This window comes from Cricetulus griseus, chromosome 9, assembly GCF_003668045.3.
Source record: "Cricetulus griseus strain 17A/GY chromosome 9, alternate assembly CriGri-PICRH-1.0, whole genome shotgun sequence".
In the NCBI taxonomy this organism is placed as follows: domain Eukaryota; kingdom Metazoa; phylum Chordata; class Mammalia; order Rodentia; family Cricetidae; genus Cricetulus; species Cricetulus griseus.
In genome coordinates this window covers 21,183,113-21,208,272 of record NC_048602.1, presented here as the reverse complement: position 1 = coordinate 21,208,272, position 25,160 = coordinate 21,183,113, and the positions used below count along the sequence as shown (strand labels likewise).

The 25,160-nt window shown below is 48.1% G+C and overlaps 1 protein-coding gene across 1 annotated transcript; it reads left to right on the top strand.

Moving 5' to 3' along the window:
- The first annotated feature begins 20,192 nt into the window (after positions 1 to 20,192).
- On the top strand, positions 20,193 to 21,167 carry LOC100762660 (olfactory receptor 49). Its single transcript, XM_027430992.1, has one exon. It carries the CDS (start codon positions 20,193 to 20,195, stop codon positions 21,165 to 21,167), a length of 975 nt encoding a protein of 324 aa, XP_027286793.1.
- Positions 21,168 to 25,160: the final 3,993 nt, after the last annotated feature.

Sequence of the window (25,160 nt, the reverse complement as noted above, 5' to 3'; positions counted from 1 at the left end):
GGACAGCCAAGCAACCCTATCTAGAAAAACCTGAAAGAAGAAAGAAAGCAAGAATGGAAGAAAGAAAGAAAGAAAGAAAGAAAGAAAGAAAGAAAGAAAGAAGGAAAGAAAGAAGGAAAGGCAAGCAAACAGGCTGGAAAGATGGCTCAGTGGTTAACAACACTGACTGCTCTTCCTGAGGACCCAGGTTCAATTCCCAGCACTCACATGGGAGCTTGCAACTAGTTGTCCATAATTCCAGTTCCAGGAGACCTGACACCCATGGCAAAACACCAATGCACATACAATAAAAATAATTTTAAAAAGAAAAGAAAGAACCTGAAAGCCAGTAGAAGCGGATGCACTCAGAAAGCAAAACAACAACAACAAAAAAATCCAAGTCCTAGAAGTTCCATTCCGAATCTAAACACGAAAAGTTATTGTTGGGGGGGGGGTGGAGATGTTCCCACGACGTGATCCTGCCTGGTCTGGAACTTGCTGTAAAGACCAGGCAGGCCTTGAACTCACAGAGAATCCACTGACTCGGCATCCTGAGACCTGGAATTATGGGTATTATTTACTTGTGTCCAGTTCAAAGTTTGACATTTTAAAAAATTTCTTTTTTTCCACTTGTTGTGGCAGCAAGCACTTTCACCTGCTAAGTCATTTGCTGGCCCCAAAGTGTGACTCTAAAAATTTGAGACGGAGTCTTTTCTTTCTTTTTTCCTTATTCATTTTACATACCAACCACACTTCCTCTCCTCCTTCTCCTCCTCCTGCTTCCCCACCTGCCCCCATCCCACCCCCATCCACTGCTCAGAAAGGGTAAGGCTTCCCATGGGGAGTCAACAAGGTTGAGACAGAGACTTAATACTTAGCCCTGGGTTGCATAAATCTGTACCACATACACACTGTTTTGGGTTGGTTTGGTTTGGTTTGGGTTTTCCGAGACAGGGTTTCTCTGTGTAGCTTTGGAGCCTATCCTGGCACTCGCTCTGGAGACCAGGCTGGCCTTGAACTCACAGAGATCCTCCTGCCTCTGCCTCCCGAGTGCTGGGATTAAAGGCACACACCTGGCATGTATTATCATTTTTTTTTCTCATGATCAGAGACTCTACGAATCTACTTAGCCAATGGGCACAGCAGTGCAGGCCTGCAATCCCAGCACTGGGAGAGCTGGAGGAGGGTGCACAATGGTGAATCACCCTGGGGTAAACAAGAGGTGGAGTCTCAACCAAAGAAAAGCCCCAAGGCAATCTATGTAGCAATATCCTTTTTTTTTCCCTTTTTCTTCTTTCCTTCTTTCCTTCTTTCCTTCCTTCCTTCCTTCCTTCCTTCCTTCCTTCCTTCCTTCCTCTCTCTATTCCTTCCCCTCTCTCTTTCTACCTTCCTTTCTTTTTTCTTTTCTTTTTTTGTTGTTGTCCTGTTTTTGTTTGTTTGTTTGTTTTGTTTTGTTTTGTTTTGAGAAAGGGTTTCTCTGTGTAGCCCTGGCTATCCTGGAACTTGCTCCAAAGACCAGGTTGGCCTCCAACTCAGAGATCTGCCTGCTTCTGCCTCCTGAGTGCTGGGATCAAAGGCATTCCTGGGGCCTCATAACAGTTTTCAACCACACCAATCCTTGTTATTAGGTACAGTTACCCTGTTACTCCCTCGGACTTGTTCTTTTCATCTGTCTCACGGAAACTTTGTGTCCTTTGAACAACAGTGCCCACAGTCCACCATTCTTCTGACCCTGGCCAGGTGCTCTTCCTCTTAGCTTTCCTGAGTTGAACTGTTTTTCCTCTCCACGTGTGTTCTATGTCAGATTTATTTCACCTACCATAAAGTCTTGTAGGTTCCTTCATCTTGTGACAAAGGACAGGGACCTGTGGCCAAATGTGATGGCTGTCTCATGCCTTTGTGAGAAAGAGGCAGGAGCATCTCAGTGAGTTTAAGGCTGACCTGATCTACATACTGAGTTCAGGACTTTGTCTCAAACAAACAAACAAACAAACTCCTAAAAACATAACAGGAACTCTCTCCTTCCCTCCCTCCGCCCCTCCCTCCTGCCTTCCTTGTTTTATTTCCTTTTCTCTGTCCCGAGAACGGACCCAAAATTTTGCACGCTCTAACCAAGTACTCCACCAGTGGAATACAGCCCCAGCCCACTTTGGGGGGAGGGGGAGGCGGAGGGGGTTTGGGAGAGGATTTTTCTGTGGCTTTGGAGGCTGTCCTGGAACTAGCTCTTGTAGACCAGGCTGACCTCGAACTCACAGAGATCCGCCTGCCTCTGTCTCCCCAGTGCTGGTATTAAAGGCCTGCGCCACCAACGCCCAGCCCTTTTTTTTTTTTTTTAAAGACTGAATAACAGTCCATTACAAATACTATCTCATTACTGTTGATGGCTACTCAGGCTGCTTCTCTTGGCTGCTGACACCAGTGTCTACACAAACATAGGATGCAGATGTCTCCTCCGTACACTGCTTTCATTTCCTTTGGATGGATACCCAGAAATCAGATCGCCTCATCATATGGTGCTTCTATTTTTAATTTCCTAAGAATTCTGAAATGATAACATTTAAGGCAAGAACTGGAAGGTAAAGAAAAGCCAGCTATGGGGAAGATCTAGGGAAAGGCTTGGCATTCCAGACAGAGGGCACAGTTGATGTGAGGGTCCAGACCGTGGAACCCCAACAGCCCAGTGGTCAATGTAACGGGAAGCTGACAGGGAAATACGATGAGGGGGGAAGTTGAATATAAAGCAGGCCAGGGCATGACAAGGGCATCTGGCTTTTGTTCAAGTATAAAGGGAAGCAATCAAAGGCAGGAAATGACACAATTTCATTTCTGGGTTTTGAAAGAACTTGGCTTTTTTTTTTTTTTTTTTTTAAGCTTTTTGAAATAGAGTTCCTCTGTAAAGCTCTAACTATCCTGGAACTTACTCTGTAGACCAGACTGGCCTTGAACTCACAGAGGCCTTTAATCCCAGCACTCGGGAGGCAGAGGCAGGTGGATCTCTGTGGAGTTCGAGACCAGCTTGGTCTACCTAGCGAGCTCCAGGGAACGCTCCAAAACAATACAGAGAAACCCTGTCTCAGGGGGAAAAAAAAAGGAGGGGGGGACTCAGTAGTAGAGCCCCTGCCTAGAATCCCCAGGTGAGGGTCTGGGGGCGTGACTCAGTGGTTGAGCACCTGCCTACAATCCATGACTGAGGGGTTAAAGACATAGCTCAGCAGTATACTGTCTGCTCTAAGAACCAACCAGTAGGGGCTTGGGACGAGGCTCAGTGTTCTATTGCTGACTTAATATCTACCAGTAAGACTGGGGATGTAGCTTAGTGGTAGGTCTCTTGACTATAATCCACCATAGCGGGGCCACGGGCATGGTTCAGGGGTAGATCCTCTAGTCTAGCAACAGTCAGTGAAGGGCTTAGGGCCTGGCTCAGTGGCACCACTCTGCCCTGTACAGACTGTGAGAATTCTTGTGGCGAATTAGACTCTGTGAGCCATGGAAGCTGGCCGCATCACCCTCACATGTGTCCCCCACGCGTGGAACTGAACGCGAAGACAATGGACCAGCTACAAAGATGGGGAGGCCACAGATGAAATGACGCTGTATCTTGTCTCATGACCTCTATGGCTTTTTCGTTGTGATTTACCGTACAACGTACACATCACACGACTGCTCAGCAACTGAGGGGTTTGATGAGGTTAAAGCCTATAAACCATGACCTTCCAGGCAAGGCTAGCGTCCTTCCAGAGCTCCTCCTCAGGACTCACTAAATCTGTAGAAATAAGGAAGGAGAATAAGAGCTGGTGAGATGGCTCAGCCATAATTGTGCTGGCTGCTCCTGTTCCATTCCCAACACCCACATTGGAGGACTCCCAGCCACCTTTAACTCCAATTCCAGTGACTCTTTTGCTCTTTTATGCACTCCGGGGGCATTGCAAACATGTTGTGCACAGACATACTTGCAGGCAAAACACTCGTACACATAAAACAGAAACAAATCTTTTTTTTGTTCTTTTGAGACAGGATCTCTCCGGGTAGCTCTGGCTGTCCTGGAACTCACTCTATAGACCAGGCTGACCTTGAACTCACAGACATCACCTGCCTCTGCCCCGAGGGCTGGGATTAAAGACAAGCATCACCACTGCCCTGCCAAAGGAGGCATACTTCTACATCCCATAAGAGAGAACAAATCTACTATTTTTTAATGAATAATAAAGTTGGGCATTGCTCATGCCTGTAATCACAGCGCTCGAGAGGCTGTGGTAGAAGATAGTGAAGAGTTTAAGGCCAGTCAGTAAATAATACATCTCCCCATCCCCCACTCATAGCTGGTCTGGAAACTCCTCTGTAGAATGGGCTGAACTGGAGACCAGAGATTCACCTGCCTCAGCTTCCTGAGCGCTAGGATCAAAGGAGTGCACCACCACACCTGAACTCACACGGTGCAGAGCATATGGCGTGTACACCTGGTCTCCCACAATAGAGAGCATTGGGTGTGCAAGCATAGTGAGTGTGAGGTCAGTCTGCACTATGCAGCAAGATCCTATTTCAAAGAAAAGAGGAAGCGAAGAGGCAGGAAGAAGAGATCTTTCTTGGAGATGCTATCTGACTGGATAGCCCTAGCTGGTCTGGGGTCTGGAACTCATGTTCCTCAGGCCTTAACTTTTACAGAGGTGGGATTGCAGGTGTGCAAAACCACGCCTGTCTCTAATGAAGCAAGTTTCCTTCTTTCCTTTCTATTTATCATCATCACCTTTATTTACTTATTTGTTTGTTTCTTTGAGACAGGGTCTTTCTATGTAGTCCTGACTGTCCTGGAACTTACTATGTAGGCCAGACGAACCTGACATTCGCAGAGATCCACCTGCCTTTGCCTCCCCAGTGCTGGTATTAAAGGTGTATGCTATCGACCCTGGCCACTTCCTTCCTTTCCTGTGTGTGTGTGTGTGTATGTGGTGTGTACATGCGCTGGCTAATTTTAAGTCAGCTTGACATAGGCTAGAGTTATCTGAGAAGAGAGGATCCCAAATAAGAAAATGTCTGCAAGTCAGGCAGTGGTGGCACCAGCAGTCGGGAGGCCGAGGCAGGAGGATATCTATGAGTTCGAGGACAGTCCGGTCTATAGAGGGAGTTCCAGGATAGCCAGGACTGCAAAAAAAAAAAAGAAAAAAGAAAAAAGAAAAGAAAAAAGAAAGAGAGAGAGAGAGGGAGGAAGTAAGGAAGGAAGAAAGAAAAAGAAAGAGAAAGAAAGAGTCTCCATAAGATCAGGCTGTAGGCAAGCCATCAAGCACTTTTTATTTTATTTTATTTTATTGATTGATTTTTTGTTTGTTTGTTTTTTGAGACAGGGTTTCTCTGTAGCTTTGGAGACCAGGCTGGTCTCGAACTCCCAGGGATCTGCCTGCCTCTGCCTCCCTAGTGCTGGGATTAAAGGCATTCGCCACCAATGCCCGGCTCAAGCATTTTTTTTTAATTAGTGATAGATGTGGAAGGCCCTGGCCCACTGTGAGTGTCATCCTTGGGCTGGTGGTCCTGCGTTCTATAAGAAAGCAGACTGAGCAAGCCATGGGGAGCAAACTCAGTAAGCAGCACCCCTCTGTGAACCCTGCATCAGCTCCTGCCTCTGGGATCCTGCCCTGTTTGAGTTCCTGTACTGACTTCTTCAGTGATGGACTATGATCTGGAAGCTTGAACCAAATAAACCCTTTGCTTCCCAACATCCTCTTGGTAGCGGTGTTTCATCACAGCAACAGTAACACAAACTAAGACAGTGTACGTAGCTGCATATGTGCACCAAATGTGTACAGGTGTTTGTGGAGGCCAGAAAAGCAATTTTTTGTTGTTGTTGTTTTTTTAAGACAGGGTTTCTCTGCGGTTTTGGAGACTGTCCTGGAACTAGCTCTTGTAGACCAGACTGGTCTCGAACTCACAGAGATCCACCTGCCTCTGCCTCCTGAATGCTGGGACTAAAGGTGTGCGCCACCAACGCCCAGCGTATGCATGATCCCTTAGAACTGGAGTTAGGGTTGACCGTGAGCTACCTGATTCGAGTGCTAGGAACCAAACCCAGGCAGCAAGTGCTCTTAACTGCCAATTAGCCACAAGCTCATGACCAGCCTGGGCTACATAGTGAGTTCTAGGCTAGCCCAGGCTGCAACGATGCTGTCTCAAAAACAAAGACAGTCATGACTCACAGTTCCGAGGAGGAATGGCAACACTATGCCAGGCCGGGTTCCCTGAGGCAGCTCAAGAGGCAGAGGGAGGGCTGGAGAGATGGCTAGGCAATTAAGAGCACTGGCTGCTCTTCTAAAGGACCCTGGTTCAACTCCCAGCACCCACAGGACAGCTCATGTCTATCTGTAGCTCCAGTTCCAGGGGATCTGATGTCCTCACACGGAAATACATGCAGCAAAACACTGATGCACATGAAATTAAAAAAAAAAAAAAAAAAAAAAAAAAAGAGGCAGAGGGGCCCGGCGTTGGTGGCCTTTAATCCCAGCACTCGGGAGGCAAAGGAAGGTGTATCTCTGTGAGTTCGAGGCCAGCCTGGTCTACAAAGTGAGTTCCAGGACCAGGACAGGCTCCAAAACAATACAGAAAAACCCTGTCTCGAAAAACCAAAAATAAAATAAAAAATAAAAGAGGCAGAGGGAACCAGGGAAGGTGTAGGCAAGGGGATCAGCTGCTGGGTTACTTCAGAGAGCCCTGGAGCACAATGGTATTCCTGATCCTCTGGGACCTGCCCTGGGGTCCCAGCAACCCTGGGCATTTGAGCCTAGTGGAGCAGGTGTCACCGGGCACAGGCTTTGGATTGTGTAACTGGCAGAGGAATAATTGCCTCTGGCAAGCTGTTTACCACCCATAGAAATTCCTTAGCTCTGGGAAGGGCAGAGGCAAGAACCCCAAGTGTCAAAACATAGCAGTAAAGAGCCAGGCCAGGCGTGGCAGCATAGGCCTTTAATCCCAGCGCTCCGGAGGTAGAGGCAGGCGGATCTCTGTGAGTCTGAGGACAGTGATGTCTACATAGTGAGTTCTAGGACAGGCAGAACCACATAACAGAGAAAACCCTATCTCAAACTGCCCCTCCTCCAGAAGGTGAAGAGCCAGTTTGGGAGACCGTGGCAGGAAGATCCGGAATCCAAAGCCTATGTTTTCTTCGATTGGGTCCTCAGGCTTGGCAGCAGATGCCTTACTCCCCAAACCATCTTGCTTGCTCAATTCTGCGTTCGCCTTACAGCTCAATTATAAATCTCTTGCCTAGGGCTGGAGAGATGGCTCAGAGGTTAAGAGTACTGGCTGCTCTTCCAGAGGTCCTGAGTTCAATTCCCAGCACCCACATGGTGGGTCACAACCATCTGTCATGAGATCTGGTGCCCTCATCTGACCTGCAGGCAAACATGTGAAATTAAGGCTGAAATTCACTCTGGGCTACTTAGTGAATCCCCCCCATTTCCAAACAAAGCAATAGCAATCATTTAAAACAAGAATAGGCCAGGTGATGGTGGTACACACCTTTAATCCCAGCACCTGGGAGGCAGAGGCAGGTAGATCTCTGGTTTGAGGCCAGGCTGGTCTACAGAGCAAGTTCCAAGACAGCCAGGGCTACACAGAGAAACCCCGTCTCAAACATGCTAACAAAATAGGTCCGGGAGCACTTTCAGTCAAGTAGTCAGTCTTAGCCATGCAACCATCTATAATCTGCACTATTGCTTCGTTCTGAATAAAGTTATCTTGTGACTTCTGCAAAATCAAAACAAAATAACTTAAAAAATAAAGAAAGAAAGAAAGAAAGAAAGAAAGAAAGAAAGAAAAGCTGCCAGGTGGTAGGTAGTCAGCACTTGAGAGATAGAGGCAGGAGGATTTCTGAGTTCAAAGCCAGGCTGGTCTATAGATCGAGTTCCAGGACAGCCTGAGCTGTCACAGAGAAACCCTGTTTCCGGGAGGGGGAGGGGGGGAGCATAATATGTCACATGCCCTCTGGGAAAAAAATTGCAATGGCTTGGGACAATTTTGGTTAGGGTCAGAGAACATGAGTGATAGCCCCTGAGAAGAGATTACGGTGATCTTACGTTTTTTAAAGTAATTTATTATTTTTTTTAATTTTATGTTTTGCCTTGGGTGTCAGATCCCCTGGAACTGGAGTTAGACAGTTGTGAGCTGCCATGTGGGTGCTGTTAACCACTGAGCCATATCTCCAGCTCCCCCCACCTCTCCACCCCCCAAGATGATCTTATTAAACATCCAGCCAGCTCTAACAACCAACAAGACAGCTGGGTCGGCTACGCCAAGAAGGAAACTGACAGCATTAATTTTCCACAGCCGATTTATTGCATAGTTTCCTAACTCAGTAGACTTTCCTTCAGCTTCTCCTTTGAGCCTCGGTGATGTCATCAGCTGGATGCACTTGGGCCCTCCCTGCCTTGGGAGCCAGCTGCAGCCCATGTAACTACCGGCTCAAATGCTCTCCCTCCCAATTGTGGCCGAGCTTAGGAGTCCCAACACCTAATAAACTGACCATGAAGGTTTCTCTCCAGAATCTCATTAGGAAGGTGGAGTCAGGAAGATGAAAAGTTCAGGGTCATCCTTGGCTGTGATGGGTATAAGGACAGCCCTGAAGACACCGGACCCCATCTGTTTTGGTAAAAGCTTTGCCCCAGTCGCTGGCATCCATATACCAAAGAGTGTGGAATGTTATGGAGAAAGTTGCTCCCAAGACCCCCTCCCCCTCCTCCTCCAAACCCTGCTGCATCTCAGAAAGCCCGCCAAATGATGACCCCTCTCCCAGAGATGCCCAAGACCACTCCCACAGGGTATTTAAACTGCCCCCCAGAAACCAGACTCGTGGTTTTTCCGGCCTCCTCTCTCCCGGGCTGGAAGGCCATCCAGGAGCAAGAAAAAACGTGAGCTTTCTCTAATTCGGTTTGATTTGGTCTGATTTCAATCGCTGCATGGGCGGAGAGGCTTGTCGGGTGCAGAAACTTTCCACCCTCTAAAAAGGGGCTCGATTGACGGCTCAGCCATGAGGAGCTATCTGTTAGTGCTGCTCTTAACAACTGAGTTTAATTTCCTGTGCCTACATATGGTGGTGGCTCACAACTGCTGGCAATTACAGCTCCAGGGGATCCAGTGCCTTCTTCCGGCCTCTGGAGTAGCTCCTCCCGTACACATATGAACTTAGAAATTATAACTAAACAGGGGCTGGAGTGTTGACTCAATGGTGAAGAGAACTTGCTGCTCTTGTGAGGGACCCGGGTTCGATTCCCAGCACCCACATGAAGGCTCAGTGCTTTCTCAGGCATGCGCGTGGTGCACAGACATACTCGCAGGCAAAGCACTCATATGAGTAAAATAAATAAATACAAATTTATTTATTATGTATGCAGTGTTCTGCCTGCATGTACGCCTGCAGGCCAGAAGAGGGCACCAGGTCTCATCACGGATGGTTGTGAGCCACCATGTGGGTGCTGGGAATTGACCTCAGGACCGCTGGAAGAGCAGCCAGTGCTCTTAACCTCTGAGCCATCTCTCCAGCCCTCTAAAAAAATTATAAACAAGTGAAAAAAAAAAAATAAGGCGGGTCAGTTAGACAACCAGGTGGGCTAAAAACACTTTCTGCCAAGTGTTCAATCCCTGAGGCCTTCCTGGTGGTGAGGAGCACATGGGAGACAGAGGCAGATCTGTGGGTTGGAGGCCAGCCTGGTCTACAGAGCAAGTTCCAGGACAGCTAGGGCTACACAGAGAAACCCTGTCTCGAAAAACAAAACAACAAACAAACAAAAAGGTATTGGGTTGTGGGGCTCGCCTTTAATCCCAGCACTCGGAAGGCAGAGGCAGGTGGATCTAGACAGCCTGGTCTGAGTTCCAGGACAGCTGGGTCTACACAGAGAAACCCTGTCTCCACCCCCTCCCTTCCCCCACTCTGCTCCTCTCAACCCTTCCCTTCCTTCTTTCAACCCTTAACTAAAAATGTTGAATGTCTGTAAGTGCTGGTGTTAGCATTGGGTACCTCTGGCGTTTCGGTCCATGGTGCAATTACCTCACAAATATTTTCTTTTTTAAATTTATTATTTTTATTACATATACAGTGTTCTGTTTGCATATTTGCCTGCACACCAGCCAAGGGCACCAGATCTCATTACAGATGGCTGTGAGCCACCATGTGGTTGCTGGGAATTGAACTCAGGACCTCTGGAAGAGCAGCCAGTGCTCTTAACCTCTGAGCCATCTCTCCAGCCCCCCCTCACAAATATTTTCTAAGTAAACACTCTGTAGAATTTGTTGGATTGTGGTTTTAAAAGTTTTTTTTTTCTTTTTTCTTTTGGACAGGATCTCCCCATGTGACTTCTGCCCCTGCCTCCCTAGTGCTGGTGTTACTGGTGGGCTTATCCGGCCCCACCCCACCCCCCAGTACTAAGGATCTTAGTTTGAGCCTTGTGGACTTCCGTCTCTCTGCGTGCTAATGCTTGAGCTCTTAATCTCCGAAACCCGGGCTGACCTCGTGACCCTCTTTGCTCTGGGCTGCTAATTACTGGCTTGTGGTAATCAAGACCCCTCTCCTCCCTCACGGAAAGCAATGGCCTCCCTTGATTTTCACTTAATTGTGTTTTATTAAGGTCTCCACACTCCTCTGGCTAATTCTGCAGCTAACGCCTTTGTTCCTTAGGACGACTTCTATTTATTCTTACTTAACTAACTGCACTCGGGAGTGAGTCACTCACTTCGTGGTTTAGAGGCAACGTTTTTTAAGAGGCTCGCTTCCTCTTTTAAAGCTTGTTCTCTGTTTGCACTTTCTCTGTTCCATCGCCCCCTGCTGAGTTCCAAAGTCTACTGCAAGTCAAAGGCAGGCCAGCCCGCTAGGTTTGGTCGTCCAGACTGAGGTCAGAAGACGTCTGTAAATCCCAGAAAGAGGCCTGGGATGTGTCTCCCTCCGTGCCATGCAGAGAAGCCATTAAGCATAATTGGACATAATTATTTGGACACAGAAAGGGCTCTCTCTCTCTCTCTCTCTCTCTCTCTCTCTCTCTCTCTCTCTCTCTCTCTCTCTCTCAGGGTTTCTCTGTGTAGCCCTAGCTGTCCTGGAACTCTGTAGACCAGGCTGGCCTCGAACTCACAGACATCACCTGCCTCTGCCTCCCAAGTGCAGGGATTAAAGACATGCATCACCACTGCCCAGCCAAAAGAGGGATACTTCTACATCTCATAAGAAAGTAGTTGCGGGCTGGAGAGACGGCTCAGCGGTTGAACAGCGGCTGTTCTTCCAGAAGACCTGGGTTCAATTCCCAGCATCTACATGGGGGCTCACAACTGTCTGTAACTCCAGTTCAGGGGATCCGACACCCTCACACAGATATACTTGCAGACAAAACACCAATGCACATAAAATACATGAATCATTAGAAAAAAAAAGCTCACTTCTGATTATTACTAACCTTGGAAATGCCAGTTGAATACCTTTCTTCACCAGGCTCTTACTCAGAATATGAAATATAGTTCTTGTCTCAGTCAATTCCCAGAAACCCTTGTGAAAAGCCAGATGTGGTTGTCGGGGCTTGAAATCCCAGCCCTGAGAAGCAGAGACAGGCATAATTCCAGGGGCTCACTGGCCAGCAAGCCTAGCCTCCTTGGTGAATTCCAGGACAATGAGAGACCCCGCCTCCAAAAGGAGTTGGGGGTGGGACTGGAGAAAAGGCTCAGTGGTTAAGAGCTCTGGCTGCTCTTGAAGAGGACCTGGGTTCCATTTCCAGCAATCACATGGTGGCTTCTGATTCTAAGGAATCTAATGCTCTCTTCTGACCTCTTCAGGCACCAGGCACATGCGATGTACAAGCAGGCAAAGTACCCATACACTTAAAATAAAATAAATAAATCTAAGAAAAAAAAAGAAAGAAATGAAACGAAAAAATCACTTGGCTGGGTAGAGTTAGCTATTGGAGCCTGTCCTGGAACTAAACTCTTGTAGACCAGGCTGGCCTTGAACTCACAGAGATCCGCCTGCCTCTGCCTCCCGAGTGCTGGGATTAAAGGCGTGTGCCACTACCGCCTGGCTTAAATTATTTATTTATTTTTTATTTTATATGCATTGGTGTTTTGGCTGCATGGGGATGTCAGATATTGGAGTTACAGATGATTGTGAGCTGCCAGATGGGTGCTGAAATTAAACCCAGGACCTTTGGAAGGAGCAGCCAGTGCTCACTCTTAACCACTGAGCCATCTCTCCAGCCCCTAGTTATTCCTTTCCTAAGTACTTTTTGTTGTTGTTTTTGGTTTTTCCAGACAGGGTTTCTCTGTGAAACAGTCCTGGCTGTCCTGGAACTCACCCTGTAGACCAGGCTGGCCTCCAAATCACAGAGAGCCACCTGCCTCTGCCTCCCCGGTGCTGGGATTAAAGGGGTGTGCCACCACAGCCAGGCCTATTCCTCTTTCTAACACTGGGAAATCAAACCTATGGTCTTATGCATGAATGGCAAACACTCTACCAACTGAGTTTTGTGTGCAGTTTTTAATTAATTTTGAGACTGAGTCTCTCTAAGTAGCCTTGGCTGTGCTGGAACTCACCATATAGACTAGGCTGGCCTCAAGCCAATAGACATCCACTGCTTCCAAGTTACATTACAGTCTCAGCGAACCAGCAATTTTATTGGGGTTACTAACAGGAGTGAGTGGGGGTTTTCTTACAAGGGCAGGAAGGATTCAAAGGCAACTGCATCACCACAGAAACAAACAAAACCAAAAATTCCCGGCTCCAGCATGGGTGACAGGGTTTCTTCGTGTTAACAGCCTTTGTTGTCCTGGAACTTGGTCTGTAAACCAGGCTGGCCTCAAACTCATGGAGATCTGCCTGCCCCTGCCTCCCAAGTGCTGGGAGTAAAGGCATGTGCACCACCATGCCTGGCTTATTTTTTTTATTAATTTTTATTGAAATTTAAAACAATCTCTTGTTGTTGTTGTTGTTGTTGTTGTTGTTGTTTCAAGACAGGGTTTCCCTGTGGCTTTGGAGGCTGTCCTGGAACTAGCTCTTGTAGACCAGGCTGGTCTTGAACTCACAGAGATCCACCTAAAACAATCTTATTTTACATATCAATCCCAGTTCCCTCCTTCCACTCCCCCCATCCCCCCATCCACTCCTCAGGGAGGGCGAGGCCTCCCAAGGGGTTCATCAAAGTCTATCACATCACCTGGGGCAGGACCTAGGCCCTCCCCGGTGTATCTAGGCTGAGAGAGTATCCCTCCATGGGGAAATGGGCTCCCAAAGTCCATTCATGCACTAGGGATCAATACTGGTTTCACTGCCAGAGGCCCCATAGACTGCTCAGGCCCTCTAACTGACACCTGTCTTTATTTTTTAAAAATTAAAAAACAGTGGCTACTTCTCTTGCAGAGGACCTAAGCCTACATAGGACTACATAGACTCCAACTCCAGGGATCTAGTGCCCTCTTTTGACCTTTATTTGCCACTACACTCAAAGACACACCCAGATCTCAGACACACATGCATACACTTAACTTAAATAAAACAAGTCCTTAAAAAAAAAAAAAAATGGGATGGCTGGAGAGATGGCTCAGTGGTTAAGAGCACTGACTGTTCTTCCAGAGGTCCCGAGTTCAATTCCCAGCAACCACATGGTGGCTCACAACCATCTGTAATGAGATATGGTGCCCTCTTCTGGCGTGCAGGGATATATGGAGGCAGAATGTTGTATACATAATAAATAAATCTTTAAAAAAAATAATGGGCTAAGGAAGCTGAGTGTGGTGGCAAATGCCACCATGTGGTTTTGGGAATTGAACTCAGGACCTTTGGAAGAGCAGCCAGTGCCCTTAAGCGCTGAGCCATCTCTCCAGCCCCAGGTCACACTTTGTCACTGAGAGATGTCAGGGCAGTAACTCAAAGTGGGAATCAGGAAGTGAGAACTAAAGCAAAGGCCATGGAGAAGTATGGCTTACTGGCTTGCTCCTCAAGGCTTCCTCAGCCCGCTTTCTTGTATACCCCAGGATAACCCACCTGGGGTTATACCATCTACAATGGGCTCAGCCGTTCTACATGAACCATTGATCAAGAAAACGCCCTATGGGATTTGCCTACAGACTAATTTTATGGTGGCATTTTCTTGATTAAGATTCCTTCATGACCACCAGGCAGTGGTGGCGCATGCCTTCAGTCCCAGCACTCGGGAGGCAGAGGCAGGCAGATCTCTGTGAGTTCGAGACCAGCCTAGTCTACAAGAACTAGTTCCAGGACAGCCTCCAAAGCCACAGAGAAACCCTGTCTCAGGAAAAAAAAAAAAAAAAAAAAAAAAAGCAGATTGTAGGGGCATACCTTTGTAATCCCAGCACACAGAAAGATTAATGCAAGTTTTACATAGAGATCTCCAGGCTAGAGATCTTGCCTCAAAGCAACAACAACAACAGAAACTAATTGAAATATAGTTTGCTTTTCATTTTGAAACAGAACACCTCTGTTTAATAAATTCTTGAAGGTTGGGTATGGTGGTTCGCACCTTTAATCCCAGCATGCAGGAGGCAGAGCCAGGTGGATCTCTGGGTTTGAAGGCAGAGTGATCTACAGAGTGAGTTCCAGGACAGCCAGGGCTACACAGAGAAACCCTGTCTTGAAACAACAAACAAACAAACAAAAGTACTTGAAGACCTTTAATCCCAGCACTCGGGAGGCAGAGGCAGGCAGATTTCTCTGAGTTCAACGCCAGCCTGGTCTACAGAGCAAGTTCCAGGACAGCCTCCAAGGCAATACAGAGAAACCCTGTCTCAAAAAACCAAATGAGAGAGAGAGAGAGAGAGAGAGAGAGAGAGAGAGAGAGAGAGAAGGGAAAAAGAAAGATGCTGTCTCAAAAATAAATAAAGAAATAATTGACATCTGACAGAGTATCCACATTCGTGCTTATCCCAGCATCCTGGTCTTCTTGCCTGTGCTGAGTGCTTCCTGCTCTGTCCCCAGGCTGTCACCTCATCTTTCTCACCCATTTGATGGGTGCTTGCCTTCCACATACTCCCATTCTCTGCATACCAGCAACAGGCCCTTTCTTCAGTCCACTTTTCCCTCCTCTCGCTCACCCCCTTCTCTCAGGAGCTCCCCACCCCCACTCCTGCCACAGACTTTCTCACCTTCTTTTTTTTTTTTTTTTGGTTTTTTGAGACAGGGTTTCTCTCTGTAGCTTTGAAGGGCTCGCTTGCTCTCGAGACCAGAGCTGGCCTTGAACTCACAGAGATCCACCTACCTCTTCCTCCTGAATGCTGGGATTAAAGGCCTGAGCCACTCAGCCACCACCACCTGGCAAGGCTGATCTTTATCACATGAACCTGTTCTCTGAACTTTGCTTGTACCCACGCTTCATGGCCTCACCCTTGTTCTGTCTCGTTTCTGAATGGAACCAGTGGTTATGCAGCTCCTGCAAAAACCAAACAAGTGGGGGAAAAAACAAAACAAAATTAAAATAAAAAAAATACAAGTCTCTCCAAAATGGGAACATTCAAACAAGATCCCAAGGGCAATGCTTGAAGGAAGTTGAGTTAATCAGTCCCTTAAGGACGGCTCCAGTTTTACAAGTGTTCTTTGTCCCCAAGGCCTGAGGAATTGGGGAATTGAGAAGGAAAAGTCCCTCCCCTTCACACTGAGTGTGATCTGGCCCCTGAAGTGATGGTGTCTCTGGAGTCCGGGGCATTCCATGTCTCTAAAGGACCTCAAAGGCTTCCTTTTGTCTTTGTCTGGCTCTCTCTCTCGGTTTGCTAGTTGCAAACCCTTCCTTTGTCTGTGTCTCTGTTTCTTCTTTTGTTGCTTCCTGTCTTTTCTGGGTCTGTATCATCCCCATCCCTGCAGCTCTCCGACCACGTTTCTCCCCAGCTGCCTCTCTTGTCATGCTCGCCCATTACAGAGCCTGCCTGCCGGTCCTTGTGTGTCTGCATTTCTCCGTATTAGACTCTCCCGTAAGCCCATTTCCTGCCATGCGCCTCAGTGGAAAAACTCCAGAATGAAAACCTTGACCCTTCATGATAAAGGGGGCTAATAAACTCCAGGTAAAATACAATCTTTTCTTCCGAGGGGGAGTCTCTCTGTGTAGTGTAGGCTAGCCTCCGACTCAGAACGCTCTTGTCTCAACTGCCCACACCTGAGGTTATAGGATTGGGCCAGCACGCCAGCCCTCCCCTGTTTGATGATTTCCGTTCAAACCCATTTGCTGGAAAGCCGGGGTCAGAAAGAAGCAGAAAGTAACCGGAGATGCAGAAGAGAGATCTGTGTGTGGGCTCTTTGGTGGTGGTGGTGGGGGGGGGGTTGAGACGCTTTCTCTGTGTAACCCTAGTTGTTCTGGAACTAGCTCTGTAGACCAGGCTGACCTCGAACTCACAGAGATCCGTCTGCCTCTACCTCTAGGTGCTGGGACCATTTTAGGTTTTCTATGCAGCTGGAACGGGGCTATTAAAGCAAGGTGGATGGTGGGACCACGTTTGGATGGTTTTCCTGCCACGAGCCCGGAAGAGGTGAGGAAGGCAGCCTGGATACCTTTAGGCACAGCCTCTTGGCAAGCCCAAGCCACCAGCTTCAGATTTGAGTGGTGAATCTTTACCGGCACACCAATTTAGAGGGAGCCCAAACTTGGAACTAAGTTTCCCTTTTTTTTTGCAGCACACATTATAACGCAAGTTACTTCATAGTCATGGCTTTGTTAGGACGTCACAACACATTGATGGAAAAGACCAAGGAGGTGTTAGAGTCACCTTACAGGGGACAGAGATTGGGTCGCAGACAGGGCAAGCCGCTGTGCGTTTGGGTGATGTCTCTGTAATGGACTGAGGAGAACCCTGAAGCTCATAAGGCCCCCATAGGCTCTTGTTCTTGTGACAGGATGAGAGGGAGTCATACCCTAGGATCCCGAGCTTGGCAGAGTCATCCCTCAGCTCTGCGTTTCATCCGCAGCCCTTTCTCGCTTTCTGCCTCATTAATTAACACATCTAGTGACCCATCCTCACCCAGTCACCCTTTCTTCCATGCAATTGTCTTCACAGCACACACGACTTACCTGTTCATTTAATCACCGTCTGTGGAGGTGTGATGAGCCGCCCATTAAAAACTTGGCAGCAAGCCGGGCTGTGGTGGCACACGCCTTATAGTCCCAGCACTGGGGAGGCAGAGGCAGGCCGATCTCTGTGAGTTCGAAACCAGCCTGATTTACAAGAGCTAGTTCCAAGACAGGCTCCAAAGCCACAGAGAAGCCACAGAGACACCCTGTCTCAAAAAACCGAAAACCAAACCAAACAAACAAAAAATCCTTGGCAGCCAAGTAGTGGTGGCGCAGGCCTTTGGTCCCAGCACTTGGGAGGCGGAGGCAGGTTACACAGAGAAACCCTGTCTCGAAAAACAAAACAAACAAAAAACTTGGTTTAACGGCTGAGAACGAAGCCAGTTTGGGAGGACCCTTGCCCAGCCTGCAGGATGACTCAGGTTCTATTCCCAACACCGTATAAAACTTGACGCGATGGCACTGGCCTGCGGTCCCAGTGGGAGGGAGAGGCAGAAGGATCAGAAGGGTATCTTCTGCTGCACAGGGAGTGCCAGGCCAGCCTGGGCTACATGAGACATTGGCCCCAGAAGAAATAAGAGCACAGGCAGATGAGGCTTTTATGAAAGCACTGTTTTACATCTTGATTGGCACATTTGGTCTGGATGAACCAGACATATGGAAACAAAGAAGGGCTTTGCTAGTCATGTTCTGTGGACTGGTGCAGTGAGAGACACAGTGGCTCTCAGGAGCCCGGGATAGCATGTCTTCTCTAGCTGTCAATCAACCCATCTCTGCGCAGATCTCTAGTTCTTTCTAGTGTGGTTCTCTTACAGAAGATGGCACTGTCTTCCCAGAGCAGCACCTTGTGGGTGTTGCTTCCTTCCTTCCTTTTTCTTTCTTCTCGTGCTTTTTAAAAATGATTATTTTTTATTTTTAATTATGTGTCTTTGTATTTCTGGGGGCTTTGCGCATGAGAGTGCAGGTGTTGGGTGCATGAGACTGCAGGTGCCTACAGAGCCCAGACTAGGGTGTTAGATCTCCTGGAGCTAGTCTATCAGTGGTTGTGAGTCATGAAACATAGATGCTGGGACTCAAATGAGGGTCTTCTGCAAGAGCCACAACAGCTCATGACTGCCGAGCTGGCTCTCCAGCTCTCTCTCCCTCTTTTGTTTCGTTTTGGTTTTTCGAGACAGGGTTTCTCTGTGGCTTTGGAGCCTGTCCTGGCACTTGCTCTGTAGACCAGGCTGACCTCGAACTCACAGAGATCTGCCTGCCTCTGCCTCCCGAGTGCTGGGATTAAAGGCGAGCATCACCAATGCCCGGCTCTCTCCTTCATTTTAAGAATTCTATCTGTCTGTCTGTCTATCTATCTATCTATCATTTTTGTTTGTTTTTGAGACAGGGTTTCTCTGTATAACAGCCCTACCTGTCCTGGAATTCGCTCTGTAAACCAGGCTGAATTCGAACTCACAGAGATCTGCCTGCTTCTGCCTCCCGAGTGCTGGGATTAAAGGTGAGCGCCACCACCTCCTGGCTACTATATTTACTTATTTGCTTATTTTCTGAAGGGGCCATGTATGTTCAGGTAGAGGACAGCTTACAGGCGTTCATTCTCTTATCACACCATGGGGTCCTGGGGCTTGAACTCAGATCGTAGGGTGCTATAGTAAGTGTCTCTACCCTTTAAGCCATCTTTCTACACTCCTTGTTCTTTCTTTTCCTCCCTTCCTCTCTCCTTTTCTCCCCCTTGTCTCCCTTTCGCTCTTCATCCCTTCTCCCCATCCCTTTCTCTATCTCAGGACAGAGTCTCACTCTGTCACCCAGATGAGTTCGAACTCAGTTTGTGTTTGTAACTCAGGCTGGTCCTGTGTTTGCATCAATCCCTCTGCTTCAGCCTCCCCAGTGCTGATGTGGAGGGTGTTTCACCTGCCCCGGCTGTGTTCTGTTTCTTACTCTGTGTCCTGGCTACATTTGTGAAGACTTAGCAAGTGGCATTTAAAGGATCAATGCCCTAAACCAGGGAGGGACAAAGACGAGCACCTCTAATCCCAGCTGCTAGGGAGGCAGAGGCATGTGGAAATCTCTGTGAGTGAGTTTGAGCCAGCCTGGTCTACACAGTGAGACATACACCCTGATAAAAACTGATTTTCAGGTTGGAGAGATGGCTCAGAGCTTAAGAGCACTGACTGCTCTTCCAGAGGTCCTGAGTTCAATTCCCAGCAACCACGTGGTGGCTCACTATCATCTATAATGAGATCTGGTGCCCTCTTCTGGCCTTCAGGCAAACATGCAGGCAGAACATTGTGTACCTAATAAATAAATAAATACATAAATAAATAAATAAATGACTTAAAAAAAAAAACAAACGATTTTATCATCCAGCATATAAGCAAATAGTATGGCGGTGTACAAAAACCGAATTCTCTGTAGTAACTGACAAATCCCAAAATGCATTCGTTCATTCCATACATAAGACAATCCTTGCAAAAAGCAAGTCTCACCCCAAGGGAACTGTCAAATTTACCAAAGGGAATCAGTTTCTCCTCATCCACTAACAAACGACTTGGGGAGGGAGGAACCAACATTCCTGCCCCTCTTCATTCCTCTTTTTTGTTTTTTGAGACAAGTTTCTCTAGGCTTTGGAGGATGTCCTGGACAAGACAGGTCTCGAACTCTCAGGGATCCGCCTGCCTCTGCCTCCCAAGTGCTGGGATTAAGGCGTGTGCCACCAACGCTCTTCTTTCTCTCTTTTCTCTTCTCTTCCTTCTTACTTCCTCTCTTTCTTCCTCCTCTTTCCTCTTCCTCCTTACTTTCTCTCGCAATATTTGCACCTCCTATTCTTCTTCATCCACAGTCTCCTCTTTCTTCCTTCTCCTTGTTTCGTTGTGAATTTTTCAAGTGGGATCCCAGGTAGCCCAGTTTAACCTGCAGCTTCCTGTGTAATTGGAGATGATCCTGAATTCCTGGTCCTCCTCCGTCAGCCTCCCAAGTACTAGGTATAGAGACTTGCGTCATTACAAAGTGAAATTCTTTCCCATCATGATCACTTAAAGCAGGTAGGAGTTCATATTCCCGCGGTGTTTGCGTAGGACAAACGATGTCCTAAATGCTGTGATTTTTTTACCTCCAGTACTCGGTGCGACAGACACTGACTGCCCCTGTATTTCCGAGGTTCCTGAGACCCACGCAGACTCCCCGCAGCCCCTGCAGATGGAGGCCTCTGCGCCCATCCCCGCAGCCAACCGCTCCTCCGTGCTGGAGTTCCTGCTTCTGGGGGTCACCCGCAAGCGCGGGCTCCAGCTGCTCCTCTTCGGGGTCCTCCTGGTCACCTACACGCTGACCCTGCTGGGGAACCTGCTCATCGTCGCCCTCACCCTGGCGGACCGCCGCCTGCACACCCCGATGTATTTCTTCCTGCGCCACTTCTCGCTGCTGGAGGTGGGTTTCACGTCCACTGTGTCCCCGCAGATGCTGGCCCACCTGCTGGCGGCGCGCGGGGCCATCTCCCGCCACCGCTGTTTTGCGCAGATGATTCTTTACTTCACCCTGGGTGCCGTGGAGACCCTGCTGCTGGCCGTGATGTCCACCGACCGCTTTCTGGCCATCTGCTGGCCCCTGCGCTACCCTGCGCTCATGACGCCCCGTGTCTGCTCCTCCCTGGTGCTGGCCTGCTGGGCAGCCAGCCTCCTGGCTCTGCCTGGGCTGTTTGCCTGGATGTTGTCTCTCCCTTTCTGTGGTCCTCGGGTCCTCAACCACTTCTTCTGCGACAGCTCCCCTTTGCTGGAGCTGATATGCGCAGACACCAGGCTTCTGCAGCTGGTGGCCTTCCTGGTGGCTGTGTGCACCCTGCTCATCGCTACACTGATCACAGCCTTGTCCTATGGCTGTATCCTCAGCACCATCTTGCGCCTGCCTGCTGCTGGGGGCCGGAGCAAGGCCTTCTCCACCTGTTCTTCCCACATCCTGGTGGTGTCTCTCACCTATGGAAGCTGTATCATTATGTATCTCAACCCTAGGCAGACAGGGAGGCTGGGCCTCAACAAAGGAATAGCTTTCTTCAACACCACAGTGTCGCCCCTGCTGAATCCCTTCATCTATTGCCTCAGGAACCAACTGGTCCACACCGTGTGCAGGGATTTGCTGCTCAGGGGAAGGGAGCTTTCTTCCAAGATATTCAGAGCATAGGACTGCAAAGGTGTAAGGCAGTGGTGGCTCAGGTCTTTAATCCCAGCACTTGGGAGGCAGAGGCAGGCAGATCTCTGTGAGTTCGAGGTCGGCCTGGTCTACAAAGAGAGTTCCAGGACAGCCAAGGTCGACACAGAAAAACCCTGTCTCAAAAAATATATATAAATAAATACATAATACTAGCGGTTTATGGTTATTTCAATCTGCTAGTGACTTGTTTGCAATGCTGGGAATTTCATCTGGAGCCACTGGTGCCTACCCCCCAACTCGTGTTTGTGAGAAGTCGTTTGTATAAAGGAGGCTCACTGGAAAATAAGTAAGTAGCCAAGATTAAACTCAGTTTCCTTATCGTCTTGCTTCTGCTTTCCTAATTTAGGAATACACCAGGATACTTGGATGTCCTTTTTTTGTGTATTTATTTTTATTTTATGAGCTTTATTGTTTTGCCTGCATGTATATCTATCTGTGTGAGGGTGTCAGCTCCCCTGGAACTGGAGGTACTGACAGTTACGAGCTGCCTTGTGGATGCAGGAAATTGAACCCAGGTCCTCTGGAAGAGCAGTGGGTGCTCTTAACCACTGAGCCATCTCAAGCCCCCCTGGACCTGTTTTTAAATTTAAATTAATTGATTTAGCTTTTTATTTATATTTTCATTTTTTTGCTTGTTTGTCCAGGGTCTCGAGGCTAACCTCCAACTTGTTATGTTCCAAGGATGACCTTGAATTCTTTAGCATCATCATTGTTATAATTTTGTTTTTAAATATCTCTATGTAAAGCCAGGCGTTGGTGGCATATGCCTTTAATCCCAGCACTCGGGAGGCAGAGGCAGGTGGATCTCTGTGAGTTCGAGGCCAGCCTGGTCTCCAGAGTGAGTGCCAGGATAGGCTTCAAAAGCTACACAGAGAAACCCTGTCTCAAAAAACAAACAAACAAAAAAATATCTCTATGTAGCCCTGGCTGTCCTGACACTCAGTATGTAGACCAGCTTGGCAAAGAACTCACAAAGATCTGCCTCCCTCTTACTCTAGAACCCTAGGATTAAAGGCATGTACCACCATGCCAAGCCCTGAACTCTTTATTTTTAAATCTTTTTTAAAATTGGAGCCAGAGAGAGATGACTCAGCCTTTAAGAATATTGTAGAGAACCTTCATTCAGTTTCCAGCACACACAGCCCCCCATGGTGACAAAACTATTTCTGGGTCCCTGGCACCCTCTTTTGGCCTCCTCAGGTGCCAGGCATGTATTCAGTGCCCATACATACATGCAGGTAAAACACTCGTGCACATAAAATAAAAATAAATAGATCTTTTTTAAAAGATTTATTTAGTATGTATGTATATAGTATTCTGCCTGTGAGCCAGAAGAGGGCACCAGATGTCATTGTAGATGGTTGTGAAGGCACCATGTGGTCACTGGGAGTTGAACCCAGGTCCTCTGGAAGAACAGCCAGTGCTCTTAACCTCTGAGGCATCGCTGTAGCACTTTGGGTTGTTTTTTGAGACAGGGTTTCTCTGTGTAACAGCCCTGGCTGTCCTGGAACTAGCTCTCTAGACCAGACTGGCTTCAAACTCCCAGAGATCTGCCTGCCTCTGCCTCCCAAGTGCTGGGATTAAAGGCGTGTGCCATCACTGCCCAGAAAAAAAAATGAATAAATCTTTTTTAAAAATTTAAGCTTTTGTGAATTCATGTGTGTGTGTTTGAGTTTATGTGAATTACATGTATGCAGGTACACCCCAAGGCCAGAAGAGAGCGTTAGATTCCCCTTGTACTGGAATTACAGGCAGTTATGGGCTGTCTGACATGGGAGCTGGGAAATAAACCCAAGTCCTCTTCAAGAACATTGAGTGCTTTTAACCACTGAGCCATCTCTCCAGGCAGTGTGGGCATGTTTTGTTGAGTAGGGAAGGAAAACAAAGTAGCAACCTAGACTTATTTAAATGGTGGTGGCTTGTGGTGGAGCAAGCCTGTAATTCCAGTACTGGGAAAGATGACAGACGATGGAGGATCAAAGGTTCGAGGTCATCCTTGGCTACTTCAAATTTGATACCAATCTGGGCTACATTGAGCCGCTGTCTCCAATATATATATATATATTTTTTTTTTTTCAAAGGCATGGGACTCTTCCAGAGGTCCAGAGTTCAATTCCCAGCACCCACATGGCAGCTCATGATGGGTTGCCCTCTTCTGGCCTGCAGACAAAGAACAGTATATACAAAATAAGTCCTTTAAAAAAAAAAAAAAAAAAAGCTGGGTGTTGGTGGCGCACACCTTTAATCCCAGCACTCGGGAGGCAGAGACAGGAGGATCTCTTGGAGTTCGAGGCCAGCCTGGTCTCCAGAGCGAGTGCCAGGATAGGCTCCAAAGCTACACAGAGAAACCCTGTCTCGAAAAAACCAATAAATAAATAAATAAATAAATAAATAAATAGCAGAGTATGCGTAGTGTGACCTGAAGAACTCTTAATGATCCAGGGGATTCTTGAAGTTCATCGTTACCAAGTGGCCTGTAGGGTGGTGACTGGCTCCTGGAACAGGAGGACTTTAGTAAGCGATAAGGAACTTGGATAAAAATCTGCATACTGTAGTCACCCTTCCTGCCAGGTCTATCCCTAATCGTACCAAACATGCAAGCATTTTATGTCACATTGTCACAAATGAGAATCATGTGAGTATCTGTCCTGATTGCTGTAAGTCATGCGTGTAAGGATTCAGGCATTACGCTGGCCTGTCCCTGTCACCTGGCAGTCCAGGGTTCCAAGGCTGCATAGTCCGTATGCAGGTGCAAAGGACCCCCTTAAAAGACAGACCCCTGCCCACTTACACTGTGTTTCCCGCTGTTCCCCTGGGGACAGACAGGACTTTTCCTGACTGTCTCTGTGTCTCTTTAACCTCTGTTCTCTTTCCTTCCCCCCCCTCCCCTTTCTAATAAAACCCCTCACTTAAGCTCTGTCTGCCTGGAGTGTTTGTCCCTCTGCCTCGGTCACCCTCCCCTGCCATGGAATCCTCCAAGGTTCCCCTGTGCTATATCCTCACAATTCGGGAAGAGTTAACCCCGATTGTGAGTGGCACTCTCTGGTAGCGATTCACATGAAGAGGGCATAGCAGCTGTAAGATGACTCCCTCCGCCTTCCCTCCTCTGACAGCACAGCTAGCGTTTCTAGGCTTCCGTTCCACCCTGAGGACCAGAGCACTTCACCTTCCACGGCTTCCCCGCCAGATTGAGACTGCAGAGTCACCCAGCCCCTTGGGTTGCTCAACTCCCTGGTCTCCAGCCTCCCCAGTGAGAAACAGCTACTCTCTCCAACTGCTGAGACTCTCAGCCTCACCACACACACACACACACACACACACACACACACACACACACACACACACTCACACACACAGACAGACACACACACACACAGACACACAGACACACACACACACAGACACACACACACACACGACACACACACACACACACACACACACAGACACACACACACACAGACACACACACACACACACACACACACACACACACACAGACACACACACACAGACACACACACAGACACACACACACACACAGACACACACACAGACACACACACAGACACAGACACACACAGACACACACACAGACACACACAGACACACACACACACACACACACACACACACACACACACACACACACACACACACACACACACACACACACACACACACACACACACACACACACACACACACACGCTGCTTGACCTGTGATCCCAGCTCTCAGAAGGTGGAAGCAGAGAATCGGAAGGTCCAGGTCATCTCCAGTTGCTTGTGCTACAATGAGACACTGTTTTTAAAAAAACAAGTGGCCAGGCGTTGGTGGCACACTGCCTTTAATCCCAGCACTCGGGAGGCAGAGTCAGGCTCATCTCTGTGAGTTTGAGGCCAGCCTGGTCTACAGAGTGAGTTCCAGGACAGCTAGGGCTGTTACACAGAGAAATCCTGCCT

Coding starts and splice junctions, on each gene's coding strand:
- LOC100762660 (XM_027430992.1), top strand. CDS start 20,193: ATGGAGGCCTCTGCGCCCATCCCCGCAGCCAACCGCTCCTCCGTGCTG.